At 43.2% G+C, this 18,339-nt stretch overlaps 1 protein-coding gene across 3 annotated transcripts in view; it reads left to right on the top strand.

The window, feature by feature from the left end:
- The window catches only part of LOC137323490 (calcium uptake protein 3, mitochondrial-like), a 208,633-nt gene that overhangs the window by 57,675 nt on the left and 132,619 nt on the right, over nt 1–18,339 (top strand). For all 3 annotated transcript variants that reach the window (XM_067987021.1, XM_067987012.1, XM_067987002.1), the window contains exons 3-4: nt 11,965–11,996; nt 14,700–14,778. In XM_067987021.1, coding sequence (XP_067843122.1) covers nt 11,965–11,996; nt 14,700–14,778 — 111 coding nt within the window. The remainder of the gene's footprint in view (nt 1–11,964; nt 11,997–14,699; nt 14,779–18,339) is intronic.

The raw sequence follows: 18,339 nt of genomic DNA, 5'->3' as shown, positions 1-18,339 counted from the left end.
AATTTCTCCTCATCTCAGTCCTAAATGGCTTACCCTTTATTCTGCGATTGTGACTCCTGGTTCGAGATTCCCCAGCCAGGGGAAACATCCTCCTTGCATCTACCCTGTTGAGCCCTGTAAGAATTTTGTATGTTTCAATGAGATCACTCTAATCTCTAGAGAATACAGGCCTAGTCTACTCAATCTCTCCTCGTATGACAATCCCGCCATCCCAGGAATCAGTCTGGTGAACCTTTGTTGCACTCCGTCTATGTAAGTATGTCCTTTCTTGGGTAAGGAGACCAAAATTGTACACCATACTCCAGGTGCGGTCTCACCAAGGCCCTATATAATTGCAGTAAGACATCTTTATTCCTGTACTCAAATCCTCTTGTAATAAAGGCCAACATACCATTTGCCTTCCTAATTGCTTGCTGCACCTGCATGTTAGCTTCCAGTGACTCATGTTCAAAGGGACCTGGGTGTCTTTGTACATCAACATTTCCCAATCTCTCATCATTTTAAAAAATACTCTGCATTTCTCTCTTTTCCTACCAAAGTGGATAACTTCACATTTTTTCCACATTATATTCCATCTGCCATGTTCTTGTCCACTCACTTGGCCTGTCTATAACCCCTTGAAGCCCCTTTGCATCCTCCTCACAACTCACATTCCCACCTAGTTTTGTGGAAATATTACATTTGGTCCCCTCATCCAAATCATTGATATAGATTGTGAATAGCTGGGGCCCAAGCACCGCTCCCTGCGGCACCCCACTAGTCACAGTCTGCCAACCTGAAAAAGGCCAGTTTATTCCTACTCTCTGTTTTCTGTCTGTTAACCAATTCTCAATCCATGCCAGTATATTACCCCCAATTCCATGTGCTCTAACTTTGTTCACCAACCTCCTGTGTGGGACCTTTATCAAAAGCCTCCTGAAAATCCAAATACACCACATCCATTGGTTCCCCCTTATCTATTCTAGTAGTTACATCCTCAAAGAACTCCAGTAGGTTTGTCAAACATGATTTCCCTTTCATAAATCCATGTTGACTCTGCCAAATCCTATTGTTATTTTCTAAGTGTCCTGATATCAAATCCTTTATAATAGATTCTAGTATTTTCCCTACTACTGATGTCAGGCTAATAGGTCTGCAGTTCCCTGTTTTTTCTCTCTCCCTCCTTAAATAGTGTGGTTACATTTGCTACCCTCCAATCTGCAGGAACCGTTCCAGAATCTATAGAATTTTGGAAGATGACAACCAATGCATCCACTATCTCTATAGCAACCTCTTTCAAAACCCTGGGCTGTAGATCATCAGGTCCTTGATATTTAAGGTGGGGGGGGGGGGGGCGGGAGGAGGTGCGGGGAGATAATTGATAAACTAATCAAACTTAGAGAGGATAAAACGCCTGGTCTGGATGGATTGCATCCGTGCATATCAAAAGAAGTTAGGGAAGAGATAGCAGGGGCACTATTACGTATATTCATCAGAAAAGGGAATAGTGTCAGGGGACTGGCAGACAGCTAATACTTTTCCTATATTTAAAAAGGGAGATAGAACAAGTCCAGGGAACTATAGACCAATTAGCTTAATGTCAGTGGTAGGAAAGATAATGGAATCTTTACTCTAAGATGTAACAGAAAAACATCTAGAAAACTAAAATAATAAGTAGTCAGCACGGATTGCAGAAGGGAAAGTCATGCCTGACCGACCTTACTTTTTCAAAGAATTCAATAACAAAGAAGAGACCTAGCCGGAGGACAACAGTGTATCTTTCCATACATAGTGGAAGCTAGTTTCAAATATATGGTAGACTTCTTGGGAGAAGTGAGAGTTATTTTTCTTTAGATAGTTGAGGACTTACAGATAGGAAATATGCTTATATTTGCATACTGTGACTGGCTGAGGCTACTGTGGAGGTTTTATGCAATCAAGAGAACTCGGAAATCTATTTCCGCCACTTTGTAACCCCAAAAAGCACATGGTGTTTAAGCTCATCCTAAACCTCACTGCACTGAATGCCTTTATTCAGTGAATGCATATAAGCGGTCAGACTGGGGATTGGCTAATCACAGTAGACCTCAAGGAGTCAAGGAAATCCTCAGGAAATATATAAAACATTACTTTTTAGTAGAATGAATTTGACGTTGGTAGAAACCTCAGTACAAAGTGCTGATATTTGAACCTCTTGTGAATGGATAAGAAACTGGCTGAAAGATAGAAAACAATGGGCACTTTTTAGTTATATTGGGATGGGTGTACAGAGTAGGATGCCACAGGGATCGGTGTTGGGACCACTACTGATTGTCCTTTAGATTGTGACACTCAATACAAATTGATCAAATTTGCAGGTGATGCCATACTTGGGCAGGCAGTGCACTCAGAGGAGGCAACCCAGAAGTTACAAACCAAGTTGGACGGAATAATGGCAGATGAAAGTTAATACAGACAAGTGTAAACTACTGCACATAGGAAGGGAAAATGGGCAACGCAAATCTTGTGAATGTTGTTGAAATAGCTAAGAATGAAATTGAAAGTGACCAAGGGGTCTTCGTAGACTCAAAGCTGAACATGTCCAAGCAATGCAAAGCAACAATTCACGAAACCAATTGAATATTGAGCTATGTAGCAAAAACAGTAAAATACAAGAAGTAGTCATGATCAAACTTTGTACTTGGGTGGACCACACCTTCAGTGCTCTGTCCAGTTCTGATCGCCAAAACACAAGGGAGAGATACAAACACCAGATGCAGTGCAAAGGAGAGCCACAAAGCGAATTCCTAGTGTCAAAGGTCTCTGCTATCAGGAATACTGGAGAAACTTGGGCTTTTAAGCCTTGAAACAAGGCAGTTAAAAGGTGACCTTATAGAGGTATACAAGATGATAAATAGTATGGAAAAGGTAAATCCGGAAATTTGCTTTAAACTAAACTAAGAGAATGGAACAACAAACAAGGAGACACAGATTCAGAACACTCAAATGTAAATTTTGGACTGATAGCAGGAAATGTTTCCTCATATAAAGAGTGTTCAACACATGGAGTAGTGCCAGTGGAAACCCTACAAGCATTTAAAAACCAGTTGGATGCTGGAATGGGAGAACTTTAGGATTTGGATGGATGAATGAACTTTATGCCAAATGGCCTTGTTCTTCTGTAATTATCTTGTGACATTTGACATTTTGCATGATGACGTTCTGAGCTTGTTAGCGCCAAAAATCCATAGGCAAATGATCCCGGCACTTTTTTTTATTCGTTCATGGGATGTGGGTGTCACTGGCAAGGCCAGCATTTATTGCCCATCCCTAATTGTCCTTGAGAAGGTGATGGTGAGCCACCTTCTTGAACTGCTGCAGTCCAAATGGTGAAGGTTCTCCCACAGTGCTGTTAGATAGGGAGTTCCAGGATTTTGACCCAGCAATGATGAAGGAACGGCGATATATTTCCAAGTAGGGATGGTGTGTGACTTAGAGGGGAACGTGCAGGTGGTGTTGTTGTTCCCTTGTGCCTGCTGCCTTTGTCCTTCTAGGTGGTAGAGGTCGTGGGTTTGGCAGGTGCTGTCGAAGAAGCCTTGGCGAGTTGCTGCAGTGCATCCTGTGGATGGTACACACTGCAGCCACAGTGCGCCGGTGGTGAAGGGAGTGAATGTTTAGGGTGGTGGATGGGGTGCCAATCAAGTGGGCCACTTTGTCCTGGATGGTGTCAAGCTTCTTGAGTGTTGTTGGAGCTGCACTCATCCAGGCAAGTGGAGAGTATTCCATCACACTCCTGACTTGTGCCTTGTATATGGTTCAAAGGCTTTGGGGAATCAGGAGGTGAGCCACTCACCGCAGAATGCCCAGCCTCTGACCTGCTCTTGTAGCCATAGTATTTATGTGGCTGGACCAGTTAAGTTTCTGGTTAATGGTGATCCCCAGGATTTTGATGGTGGAGGATTTGGTGATGGTAATGCTGTTGAATGTCAAGGGGAGGTGGTTAGGCTCTCTTGTTGGAGGTGGTCATTGCCTGGCACATGTCTGGCGCGAATATTACTTTCCACTTATCAGCCCAAGCCTGGATGTTGTCCAGGTCTTGCTGCATGCTGGCACGGACTGCTTCATTATCTGAGGGGTTGCGAATGGAACTGAACACTGTACAATCATCAGCGAACATCCCCATTTCTGACCTTATGATGGAGGGAAGATCATTGATGAATCAGCTGAAGATGGTTGGGCCTAGGACACTGCCCTGAGGAACTCCTGCAGCAATGTCCTGGGGCTGGGATGATTGGCCTCCAACAACCACTACCATCTTCCTTTGTGCTAGGTATGACTCCAGCCACTGGAGAGTTTTCCCCCTGATTCCCATTGACTTCAATTTTACTAGCGCTCCTTGGTGCCACACTTGGTCAAATGCTGCTTTGATGTCAAGGGCAGTCACTCTCACCTCACCTCTGGAATTCAGCTCCTTTGTCCATGTTTGGACCAAGGCTGTAATGAGGTCTGGAGCCGAGTGGTCCTGGCGGAATCCAAACTGAGCATCGGTGAGCAGGTTATTGGTAAGTGCAGCTTGATAGCTCTGTTGACGACACCTTCCATCACTTTGCTGATGATTGAGAGTAGACTGATGGGACGGTAATTGGCCGGATTGGATTTGTCCTGCTTTTTGTGGACAGGATATACCTGGGCAATTTCCATACTGTCAGGTCGATGCCAGTGCTGTAGCTTTACTGGAACAGTTTGGCTAGAGGCGCGGCTAGTTCTGGAGCACAAGTCTTCAGTACTACAGCTGGGATGTTGTTGGGGCCCATAGACTTTGCTGTATCCAGTGCACTCAGCCGTTTCTTGATATCACATGGAATGAATCAAATTGGCTGAAGACTGGCTCCTGTGATGGTGGGTATATCGGGAGGAGGCCGAGATGGATCATCCACTTGGCACTTCTGGTTGCAAACGCTTCAGCCTTGTCTTTTGCATTCACATGCTGGACTCTGCCATCATTGAGGATGGGGATGTTTACAGAGGACCCCCCCCCATTAGTTGTGAATGGTGGTGGACAATTCAACGACTGGATGTGGCAGAACTTTGATCTGTTGGTTGTCAAATCGCTTAGCTCTGTCTATAGCATGTTGCTTCCGCTGTTTAGCATGCATGTAGTCCTGTGTTGGAGCTTCACTGGATTGGCACCTCATTTTTAGATACGTCTGGTGCTGCTCCTGGCATGCTCTTCTACACTCCTCGTTGAACCAGGGTTGATCCCCTGGCTTGTTGCTAATGGTAGAGTGAGGAATATGCCAGGCCGTGAGGTTACAGATTGTGCTGGAATACAATTCTGCTGCTGCCCACGGTGCCTCATGAATGCCCAGTTTTGAGCTGCTAGATCTGTTCTGAATCTATCCCATTTAGCACGGTGATAGTGCCACACAGCACGTTGGATGGTGTCCTCAGTGCGAAGACGGGACTTCGTCTCCACAAGGACTGTGCGGTGGTCACTCCTATCAATACTGTCATGGACAGATGCATCTGCGATTGGTGAGGACGAGGTCAAGTAGGTTTTTTCCTTGTGTTAGTTCGCTCACCACCTGCCGCAGGCCCAGTCTGGCAGCTATGTCCTTCATGTCTCAGCCAGCTCGGTCAGTAGTAGTGCTACCGAGCCACTCTTGGTGATGGACATTGAAGTCCCCCACCCAGATTACATTCTGTGCCCTTGCTACCCTCAGTGCTTCCTCCAAGTGGTGCTCAACATGGAGGAGGACTGATTCATCAGCTGAGGGAGGACGGTAGGTGGTAATCAGCAGGAGGTTTCTTTGCCCATGTTTGACCTGATGCTATGAGATTTCATGGGGTCCGGAATCAATGTTGAGGACTCCCAGGGCCACTCCCTCCTGACTGTGTATCACTGTACCGCCACCTCTGGCGGGTCTGTCCTGCCAGTGGGACAGGACATTCCCAGGGATGGTGATGGCAGAGTCTGGGACGTTGGCTGAATGGTATGATTCTGTGAGTATATCTATGTCAATCTGTTGCTTGACTAGTCTGTAGGACAGCTCTCCCAATTTTAGCACAAGCCCCCAGATGTTAGTGAGGAGGACTTTGCAGGGTCGACTGGGCTTGGTTTGCTTTTGTTGTGTCCAGTGCCTAGTGGTCTGTCCGGTTTTATTCTTATGACTTTTTTTAGCGAGATTGTACAACTGAGTGGCTTGCTTGGCCATTTCAGAGGGCGATTAAGAATCAACCACATTGCTGTGGGTCTGGAGTCATATTTAGGCCAGACCGGGTAAGGATGGCAGGTTTGCTTCCTTCAAGGGCATTACTGAACCAGATGGGTTTTTACAACGATCCGGTAGTTCCAGGTTTTATTTAATTAATTGAATTTAAATTCCCCAGTTGCCATCGCCGGATTTGAATTCATGACTCCGGATTATTAGTCCAGGCCTCTGGATTACTAGTCCAGTAACATAACCACTATGCTACCGTGCCCTTTGGGAACCTCTGCCCCTGAACATGGCAAACTTTCTGGGGTGAAGGAAAGCTTCCATGATTTGCCTAAAAATGGCAGACACCCTTGCCAGAAGGGATGCATTTAGGATACTTGCTACATTTTAAATCCTGAAAAGTCCAACGGACGAATGCCAAAAGACACTTCTGGATACTTCCATTTTTGCCTCCTTTGTAAAGGGGATACTAACAATTGCAGGGAAAAATATTTTCTTCCGAATCTTTTCCTCAATCACAGCCTAGACCCTCAGATGGGTTCCACTTCTGCCCCCATCGGGGAGATGTGCTTGATATGGACAGGTGTACCTCTGCTGATCATGTGCTAGGTCTCGAAGGCTAGAGGCATGAAAAATCTGATGTTCGGAGTGACTGCCCATGGTCCTACCCCCTTCCCATATGACAATGGTCTTGTAAGAAAGAGGTGGAGGCTCCGTTGCCACAAGGCCGCCCCAAAAACTTGGGCACAAAGACCAGACCCAGTGGAAGTACCAGTGGATTTTTGGGACCTTTTATTTTGTGTCATTGTAATATCTCACCACTGCAGTCTGTGGCATAACTGCTGATAAAACATTTTGAAATGTCTAAAAGAATTTTGTTATTTAAAATACAAACAGTCATTTTGCTCACCAAGTTCACTCCGATGTTTTTCGCCACAAGCTATTTAGTCTAATCCTACTTTCCTGCTCCCTGTACCTGTTAACATTCTTCTTTTTCACACAACAATCTAATTTTTTTTAAAAAAGCATTTGTGGACTCTGCTTTGACAACAATTATACATCAGGAGGCAAGTGACTCACCATCTGACTCTCAAAGCCTTTCCACCATCTACAAGGCACAAGTCAGGACTGTGATGGAATACTCTCCATTTGCCAGGATGAGTGCGGCTCCAACAACACTCAAGAAGCTCGACATTGTCCAGGACAAAGCAGCCCACTTGATTGGCACCCCATCCACCACCCTAAACATTCACTCCCTTCACCACCGGCGCACTGTGGCTGCAGTGTGTACCGTCCACAGGATGCACTGCAGCAACTCGCCAAGACTTCTTTGACAGCACCTCCCAAACCCACGACCTCTACCACCTAGAAGGACAAGAGCAGCAGGCACATGGGAACAACACCACCTACACGTTCCCCTCCAAGTCTCACACCATCCCGACTTGGAAATATATCGCCGTTCCTTCATCGTCGCTGGTTCAAAATCCTGCAGCTCCCTACCTAACAGCACTGTGGGAGAACCTTCACCACACGGACTGCAGCAGTTCAAGAAGGTGGCTCTCCATCACTTTCGCAAGGGCAATTAGGGATGGGCAATAAATGCTGGCCTTGCCAATGATGCCCACATCCCATGAACGAATTTTAAAAATATATTAAATGTGTGCCCTCGTTGCCATCTTGCTGACCAGCATCTATCAGGTTACCCTTTAACCTTCTCAGTACAGCACAATTAATGAACATTGAATTTTCACACGCTAGTGAGTATACGAATAGTAGGATCACACAGGTTAATGTGTGGCTGGAGCAATGGTTCGGGAGGGAGGGCTTCAGCTTCCTGGGGCAGTGGAACCAGTTCTGGGGCAGGAGGGATCTGTTAAAGAGGGATGTGTTGCAGCTCAATAGAGCTAGGACCAATGTCCTCGCGGGGAGGTTAACTAATGCTTTGGGGGAGGGTTTAAACTAATTTGGCAGGGGGATGGGCACCAGGATGAAACATTAGAGAGGAGAAACAAGGTGCACCGAGGACTGGGAGGGACAAGTAACACTGAAGTAAAGAATCGTTCAGAAATAGGAGAGATCAGACGGGGTTGGGGGTTGCAAACACGTGGCAGCCTAAGATGAGATTGGAGTGCATATGCGTAAACGCACATAGCATGCCAAATAAGGTCGGTGAACTGCAGGCTCAAGTCACCACATGGTACCATGATCTAGTGGCAATAACAGAGACTTGGCTCAAAGAATGGGAGGATTGGGTACTTAATATTCCTTTCTACAAGGTACTCAGGAAAGATAGGGAAGGAAAGAAAGGAGTCAGGGTAGCAGTATTAATGAAGAAACTATTATAGCACTGGAAAGGGACGATGTAGTTGAGGGGGTCAAAGACTGAATATATTTGGTTAGAATTAAGGAATAGAGGAGCTATTATGCTACTGTGTGTATACTATAGGCCAACAAATAGTGGGAAGGAGATTGAGGAGCAAATTTGCAGGCAAGTTACAGAAAGATGCAAGAACTATAAGAGTAGTGATAATGGGGGACTTCAATTATCCCAATATAGACTGGGACAGTAACAATGTAAAGGGCAAAGAAGGGGAGGAATTCCTGAAATGTGTTTGAGAACTTTCTGGAACAGTGTGTTTCCAGCCCAACCAGGAAGGAAACAGTGCTGGGGAATCAAGTGGGAGGGAACATTTGGCAAACAGTGATCATAATATCATTAGGTTTAGAATAGTTATGGAAAAGGACAAGGAACAATCGAATGTGAAAATGCTTAACTGGAGGAGGGCAAATTTCAGTGAGTTAAAAAGGGATCTCGCCCAGGTGGATTGGAATCAAAAATTGGTAGGCAAAACTGTAATTGAACAGTGGGAGGAGGCCTTCAAGGAGGAGTTGATTCAGGTATAGAGTAGACACATCCCTACGAGGGGGAAAGGAAGGGCATCCAAAGCTAGAGCTCCCTGGATGACTAAAGATATAGAGATTAAAATGAAATTTTAAAAAAAGAGGCTTATGACTAATGTAAAGTTCATAATATAGGAGAACTAGGCTGAATTCAGAAAGTATGGAGGAGATCTAAAAAAAGGGAATAAGAGGGGCAAAGAGTATGGGAATAGATTAGCAGCTAACATAAAAGAGAACCCAAAAGTCTTTTATAAACGTATAAATAATAAAAGGGTAGTCAAGGGACGTGTGGGATCGATGAGGGCCATAAAAGATCATCTTGTCGAAGCAGAGGGTATGGCTGAGGCACTAAATGAATACTTCGCATCCGTCTTCACTACAGAAGAGGATGCTGTCATTGTAGCAGTAAAGCAATAGGTAGTAGCAATATTGTATCGGATAAAAATAGATAAAGAGGAGGTACTTAAAAGATTGGCAGGGCTCAACTTGGTCCAACTGGGTTACTGACTGAAGAAAGGTTGGAAATTATGGAGGCTTTGGCCACAATCTTCCAATCCTTATTAAATATGTAGATGGCACTGGAGGATTGTAAATGTTGCACCTCTGTTCCAAAAAGGGGAGAGGGATAAACCCGGAATTACAGGCCAATCAGCCTAACGTCGGTGGTGGGAAAACTTTTAGAGACAATAATCTGGGACAAAATTAATTGGCACTTGGAAAAGTATGGGCTAATAAATGATAGTCAGCACAGGAAAATCTTGTTTGACTAACTTGATTGAGTTCTTTGAAGTAATGGAAAGGATTGATGAGGGTAGTGTGGTTGATGTGTATATGAACTTTTAAAGGCCTCTTGATAAAGTATCACTTTAGCAAAATTAAAGTCCATGGGATTAAAGGGACTGTGGCAGCGTGGATACAAAATTGGCTAGGGGACAGAAAGCAGAGAATAGTGGTGAATGGTTGGTTGTTTTTCAGATTGGGGGGAAGTATACAGTGGTGGTCCCTAGGATACCTTTTTGATATATGTTAATGACCTGGACTTGGGTGTAGAGGGTATATTTCAAAGTTTGCTGATGACATGAAATTTGAAAATGTAGTAAGCAATGTGGAGAATAGTAACAGACTTCAGGTGAACATAGACTGACTGGTGAAATGGGCAGACATATGGCAGATGAAATTTAATGCAGAGAAGTGTGAACTGATGCATTTTGCTAGGAAGAATGAGGAGAGACAATATAGACTAAATGGTACAATTTTAATGGGGTTGCAGGAGCAGAGAGACCTGGGGGTGCACATACACAAATCTTTGCAGGGTGGTAGGACGAGTTGAGAAGACTGATTAAAAAAGCATATTTGCGATCCTGGGTTTAATTAATAGAGTATAAATGCATGGAAGTTATGCTAAATCTTTCTAAAACACTGGTTAGGCCTCAGCTGGAGTATTAATTCTGGGCACCACACTTTAGGAAGGATGTCAAGAGGGTGCAGAAGAGATCTACTAGAATGATGCCAGGGATGAGGGACTTCAGTTGTGTCGAGAGACTGGAGAAGCTGGTGGTGGTCTCCTTTTTAGAACAGAGAAAGTTAAGGGGTAATTTGATAGAGGTGTTCAAAATCATGAACGGTTTTGATAGAGTAAATCAGGAAAAACTGTTTCCAGAGGCAGAAGTGTCAGTAACCAGAGGACAGAGATTTAAGGTGATTGGAAAAAGAGCCAGAGGTGACATGAGGAAACAATTTTTTATGCAGCGAGTTGTGATGATCTGGAATGCACTGCCTGAAAGGGTGGTGGAATCAGATTCAATGGTAACTTTCAAAAGGGAATTGGATAAATACTTGAAGGAATAAAATTTACAGGGCTTTGGGGAAAGAGCAGGGGAATGGGACTCATTAGATGGCTCTTTCCAAGAGCTGACACAGCCACGATGGGCTGAATGGCCTCCTCCTGTGCTGTACCTACTGTGATACATAGTAGCTAATTTGTGCACACCAAGGTCCCACAAGCAACAATTAGATAAATGACAGTTAAACTGTTTTTTGGTGATGTCTTTTGAAGGATGAATGTTGGCCAGGACACCAGGAGGACTCCCTGCTCTTCTTTGAAAACGTGCAATGGAATTCTTAATGCTCACCCGAACAGACAGTTTGGTTTAATGCCTCATCTAAAAGGTGACACCTCCCAACAGTGCAACATTCTCTCAGTACTGCAATGAATTGTCAGCCTAGTTCAAGTCCTGGAATGAAGCTTTGCCCAATAACCTTCTGACTTAGAGGGGAGAGTGCTGAGCCAAGGTGACAGCTATTAACTAATGAAAGTGTCAAAATTATTACAGAAACTGTAAAAATAGGGAAAAGAGGGAGAGCAAATAAATCAGCATTGACAAAATTTTATAAAACTAGAGAATATAATAGCCAGAAAGGAAAAATTGTGGAATACATTTCTTGTTGGACAAAATCAGTATTTGATAAATGTTGTTTAATAAGATGGCATACCTTCCATTTTGATTATTATAACAAATATCTTTTTGGGCAAATATTAGTTTACTTTAGCTGACTGTTTCATTACTGCTGAGCTTCAAGTATGCTGCAATTCTGGTACCACTAACCTTCGCAGTGCTGTGGTCAGAACATTGGTGAGAGAAGAGAAAGAGATGCTGTTGGAGGTGGGAAGTGGGGAGGGGGGGTGGTGAAGAGACCCTCTTAGGCATCCAGCTGTGTGAGTGAGCAATACCTTGTTGTACGATTGGGTGAGCAAGGACAGATAGACAGGCAGAAAGACAGATAGCTGCTATGATATACCTACTATGATATAGATATTGATTTTATTTCCACTTTTAATTTATTTCATTTATTGCATTGTATTAACTATATCTTTTTTCTCCTGCAGGTTTTAAGCTTCGGAAATCACTCTCAAGACAGGTGAGTGATCTTGAGATAACGGGGCTGATTTTCACTTTTGGTGGGGGCAGAAAACTAGTGGTTGGAGATTGGCCGCCTGTTATACACCCTGCCCAATTTTCCTTCCTATAATGGAAAGAAACATTGGTTGGGGCAAACATTAGTTTACTGAGCAGCCGATCCACTGCTGCCAGTTTTTCGCCCCTGCCCTGCCAAAAGTGAAAATTACCTCCAAGGTGTTTTAAATGCATCAGTACTGAAATCCATGAGAACCACCTCCTGCTCCCTTGACCCCTAATTCCCCCTAAACTGCTAACCACCAAACTTCCCTTCCTACTATAGCTGACACTGTATAATGGTTCCCTCTCCCCAGGTAGTGTAATCCTTCCTTTTTAAAACCACCATCATCACTCCCTTCTGAAAAAAAAAATCAGCCTCAAACCCTTTGTCCTTACAAACTACCGCCAAATCTCCAATCTCCTTTTCCTAGTCCAAGTCCTTGAATGTGTTGTCGCCTCTCAAATCCGTGCCCATCTCTCCTGCAACTCCCTATTTGAATCGCTTGAACACAGCACTGATACAGTCCTGATACAGCCCTAACAAGTCATGAAAGTCATTCTGAGTGTGGTTGGGTTGTATTATCCCTCCTCATCCTCCTCGACATACCTGTAGCCTTTGACGTGATCAACCACAACATCTTGTTCAGCTCAGTGGGATTGCCCTCTCTTGGTTCCACTCTTACCTATCCTATTGTAGTCAGAGCAACCCCAGTAATGGTTTCTCAACCCATCCCTTCATCATTACCTCTGGATGATCTAGTATACACGCTCCTCGTATACATGCTGCCATTTAGCAACATCATCCACGTGTATGTGGTCACCTTCTACATGTGCGCTGATGACACCACATTTCTTGATCCCTTCACTGCCTTTGTGTTGTCAGACTGCTTGTCTGACTTCTAATCTTGGCTGAGCCACAATTTCCTCCAGCTAAATTTTGGGAAGACCGAAACCATTGCCTTTGAAACCCTCCCCCTGCCAACCCGTGTCACAATCTCCATACCCTTGCCACTGATTCCATCCCCCTCTCCAGCCAATATGTCAAACTGAACCAGACTATTTGCAACTTCAGCATCCTATTCGGCACTGAGCTGAACTTCTGACCTCAAATCCTCTCCAGCACAAAGACAGCCTTTCCTCCATTTCTGTAACATCGCCTACCTCTGGCCTCTACCTCAACCCATCTATTGTTGAAACTCTCATCCACATCTTTGTTACCTTCAGTTTCGACTATTCCAATGCTCTTTTGGCCGGCCTCCCATCGTCCAGCCTTTGTAAACTTTAGCTTATCCAAAACTAATGATTCAAATATATAATTCTCAAGCGTGTGTTTAAATCCCTTCAAACCCCTTCCCCCTCCCCACTCTCTGTAACCTCCTCCAGCCCTACACGCCCCCACCCTGCCACACTCTCCACTTCTCTGACTCTGGCCTGTTTGTACATCCCCCCCCCCTTTCCATTGCCCCACCAATAATGGCTATATCTGCATACAACTATGCTCTGCAATTCCCTGAACTTTTTCTTTCTTTTTCTTCCTTCCTTCCTTCCTGACCACCTTTTCTTTCCTTCCTGACCACCTCTTCCTTCCTTCCTTCCTGACCACCTTTTCCTGCCTTTAGGACCTTCTTTAAAACTGACCATTTTGACCAAGCTCTTGGTCACTCGCCTAATATTTCCTTCCTTGGCTCAGCATCCATTTTTGACTATGCCTCTGTGAAGCACTTTCGGATATTTTTCAGCTTTGCAAGTGTTATTGTTGCCATATTCAGAGGAGTAGATGGACCTGTGGAAGATCACCATCCAGGTCAGGCTGTCCAAGGGGTGCTTTGTGACCTTTCACCGACATCTGCAGAGCAAGGTGAAATTACCTCACTTTCACAGTAGTTGTGTTGAGGGAAGTTCATCTTCCCAAAGGAGGCTGTGCTGACACATCCTTGGTGACATCACTATGAATGCCTGACTAACTGTTCTACTGGAAGATTCTTCAGAAGCACAGCATACTTTACATGCTATTGCCTGAAAAAAGCCATGCCAAGGTAATCTAGAGCCAGTGTTGCCTGATTGGCTGCACTCACTAAGATATCAGGACCTGGGAATGATATGGGGAAATGTTTTCTCAGGACCTGGGTCAGCATAGAGGCAGGTGCAGCATTGTGCCTTCTCCTGCAAGGATGCCTGTGGTGATTTTTGCAGTATGGGACTGGCATATGCAAGGACAGTAATAGTTAACTGTGGCCTGAAACTTGGCTCTGCCACTCGCCAATAAATTTATGCCTGTGCCTGGGGTTCCTTATTCTTTCATTTTTGCTTGGAACTTCGTACTCTCTTTGGAGAAAGCTGCTAATGGGCTGAGATGCCTTTTGAGACTCTCCAAAAGCTTTCAGACATTTTGTCCTCCATCTGACATTCCCCTTTAATTGTCCCCATTGCTTTAAATTTGACTCGGATGCAGTTTTCCATTCCCACTAGTAGTGGCTTCCCTAGACTTGTCTGAGACCAGAAAACTCTTAGCTGGAGTTGGGATTAGCTCCTTTACCATGCCATTTAGAACAGATTTAAACCTGGTAGATGAAAATCTACCTCAACATTAGCTTAAAAAAATCTTCTAGAGAAGTAATTTTTCCTCTCTCTTGAAGGATTTTATTTTTATTCATGGATTTTACAGGAATTGGAAAATATGCTTGTAGAAACTCCTCCAGTATGGAAAGGCTCTTCAAGACTCTTTCGAACTTTGCATGATAGAGGTGAGTGAAATTCTCTTGATAAATTGGCACTGCTTTATATCATTCATTGTGAACCCATGACGTATGTGGAGAAAACTCCCTTTGTGACCAATTTTAGTGGCACGGTGGCAATTCAGTGGCAACCCAGGATGTTTCCACATAATGATGTCGGACTGCACCAAAACATGATTATGTGAAGCGTGCAGTTTGATTGGTTTGTTCTCTTGATGCATTTCCATGCAGCACATTTCATGTGACTTTGTGAGAAAAAACATTTATGATCAGCAGTGGGGAGACTAACGTTGGTATGAAACAATCTGGTGAGTCTACATTTTGTCACCTTTTGGCACCTGAGCTCAAAAAACATTGACATTGCTACTTTATATGTTTTGTGAACTTTGTATATTTTGTGTTGAAACTGCAGCCTACTTTTCATTGCTCTTTCGGTACCACAAATATTGTTATAATTCTTTAAAAGTTGCATGCATTTAAATTGAATTGCAGTAGTAACATCAGTAGAAGGTGCAGCAACAGGATGCAAATAGCGAAGTATTTTTTAAAAAAAACCTTCGTGTAGCGAGGTGTTTTTCTCTTGCAATTGAAAGTTTAATGTAATTTGAAGCTTGTTTGAAATAGTATATGTTATTAAAGTTGAAGAGGGGTGAGAAAATCTATGCCACATTTGTTTCCATCAAGCACAATTTTGAACTTGTAAACATTTTAACTATGCACGTATTCTGTTCTTTTAATTTGTCATTCATCAAAAACATGATAGTCTAGTACTGCAATATGTATTGCATATTGCCTAACAAAACTACAAAAACAACTTCCATTTATGTAGCACCATTAATGTAAAAAATGTCCCAAGATACTTTATAGAATCAATATGGGAAAGGAGAGATTTGGAGATGTGACCAAAAGCTTGGAGGAGATTTTTGAAGGAGGTGGAGAGGCAAGAGATTCCAGTGGCTGAAGGCTCTGGCAATGGTGGAGTGAAGGGAAGAGGGGGAGAGAAGTAAAAGAGGTCAGAATCACAGAACCATGGAGTTCAGAGGGATCTAAGTAAGGTGGAGGGTACATAGTTAGGGTGAGGAGAGGCTATGGAGCGATTTAAAGATGAGGCATTCAGGGATGGGGAGCCAGTGTTGGTCATTGAAGACTGGAGTGATGGGTGAGCAGGACTTAGTTTGAGATAAGATAAGTGTAGCAGAGTTTTGAACAAGTTGGCGTTAATGTAGCATATAGGCCAGCAAAGAGAGTGTTGGAATAGTTGATTCAGGAGATGACAAAAGCATATTTTCAGGGTTTCACGGTAGGAATAGTAAAAGTTGCTGGTCTTTGTGATGGAAATAATGTAGCATACCATGACCAATGTATGATTATTAAATGTATATCAAGACCAAGAGGTTTTCATTTGCCAGTTAATTTTACATTTTGACCTTTTAAAGGGGAATGTGGCGGTTTGAGGTTATTGGGCCAGAATTTACTGTCAAAATAACGGTGAGGCTAACGGCGCTGACTGTTATTTATGCCCAAATTGCACAGCAACTACAGGCGAAGGCAGATGCATGGTTAAACGCGAAAATCCGGAAGTTGCTGTTCCGCTGTTAGCTTCCCGAAAACGGCATCTTGCTGTCTGTCTCAACATTCAAATGCATTGAACGGCGTGACATTCCAGTATTTGCATGGTAGATAGGAACTAAACGTGCCACAGAAAGTTATGGTGTGCTAATTTTAGTCTAAGTACCCTTTTTAACGGCTATATCTTGATAAGTGTGGTAAGTCTTAATTACTGTCAAACCACTCCTCAGACTCATTCCACACTTGGGGAGGGGAGATTTAATTGAGGTGTATAAAATTATGAGGGGCCTAGATAGATAGATTGGATAGGAAGGACCTATTTCCCTTAGCAGAGGGGTCAATAACCAGCGGTCATAGATTTAAAGTAATTGATAGAAGGATTAGAGGGGAGCTGAGGAAACATTTTTTCACCCAGAGGGTGGTAGAGGTCCGGAACTCACTGCCTGAAAAGGTGGTAGAGGCAGAAACCCTCATCGCATTTAAAAGGTGCTGGATATGCATTTGAAATGCCGCAACCTACAAGGCTACAGATCAAGAGCTGGAAAGTGGGATTAGGCTGGATCGCTCTTTTTCGTCCAACACAGACACGATGGGCCGAATGGCCTCCTTCTGTGGCATAAATTTCTATGATTCATTCCTTCAGCTTTTAATTGTTAGATTTTGTTTTTGACTTGCTGTCTTTTTTTTCTCTCTGTCTCTTAATTCAATCTTTCTTTTCCTCTCTATTTTGCTTTCTGTACCTGATTTGACATTGAATTCACTATTCTAATTTACACTTCCTGGTTCAGACTCTGCATTGTTCATTAACAAGTCTTCAATCTGATTGGCTAAGGAGATACCCAGTTGCTTGCCCTGTTCACATAGGTCCCAGGAGAGAGCACTGCGCCACTTATAGCAACTTGCCATGCAAAAGTTCATGGAAATTAAACGGGCAAGGGCAAGTCTGACAAACGGCGGGTGCCATTTGTTTGCTAGCTACAGTAAATTCTGGCTCAATGTGTATATTTGTTTCTGTAAGCATTACCCAAAGTAGCTTTTTTAAGTCAAATAATTGTTCTGGATGGGGCAGTGTAGAAATTAGTTGAAAATTGGGGGGGGGGGGATAAAAAAGTGCTTTAAAAAAAATCGCTTGTATGTGAGTGAAAATGTTTTATATTCTGTTGTATTTGCAACAGTACACAAGGCCCTTCTGTAACTTGGGACTAGTAATTAAGGGGTCTAAAATGCTATTTTTGCTAAAAGGTGGTTTGACACCCTTGGTATGCACTGATAAATTTTAAGAGGATCATACAATGTTTTTTTTTCACTCTTGTGCACTTTAATTGTACTTTAACTTCCTATTTCTATTAACATAATGATAATACTTAGTCCCCAAAAGGAGGTTGATGTCATTTGACATTAGTTTTTCAAAGTTTTAAAATATTGGTTGATGTTCACAATTTGTATGCAAGTAGTTTTATCTAAAAATTAAATTTGAAAAACAAAATGTCTTTAAAACAAGAGAGTGCAGTCTGTTACAATTTGAAAAGCATAACCCGTGAAAGTAATTGAAAAATGCTGAAATTACTGTGATTTTCATACCTTTTTGTTGGTAGCAGTTTATGCGATTTTAAAAACCTTGCATTTCCAGAATGTTACTCATTGTTGATGGATAAAGCTGCCATTAGAGCTTTGAAGAGTTAATTCCTACACTCTGAATACCTGTGATGTAGGTACTTTTCCACACTCAGACCAAATACCTATGTTGGAACTGAAACTGAGCACCAGAACTGGGTTGAAACCTGTTAATCCCGGTGTTGAGTTTCAAACCAAAGCAAAGTCACTCACAAAGGTATTATGCTGGCCGTCAAACAAAGCTCATCTTTAGAAGGGTTTGTGAAGGCACTCGAGAATGTCTAAGTCTGTTTGAGGTCCCTGGCTAGCAAGACAATTTTATGTTCTTACTACTGATCATTGTGAATAGAATTAACTGTTAGAGTAGCATTGAGTTACAATGTATGT

Source organism: Heptranchias perlo, chromosome 1 (genome assembly GCF_035084215.1).
Source record: "Heptranchias perlo isolate sHepPer1 chromosome 1, sHepPer1.hap1, whole genome shotgun sequence".
NCBI classification, from domain to species: Eukaryota; Metazoa; Chordata; class Chondrichthyes; order Hexanchiformes; family Hexanchidae; genus Heptranchias; species Heptranchias perlo.
Note: the sequence above shows the minus strand (reverse complement) of the source record. Positions and strands in the feature narration are given on the sequence as shown.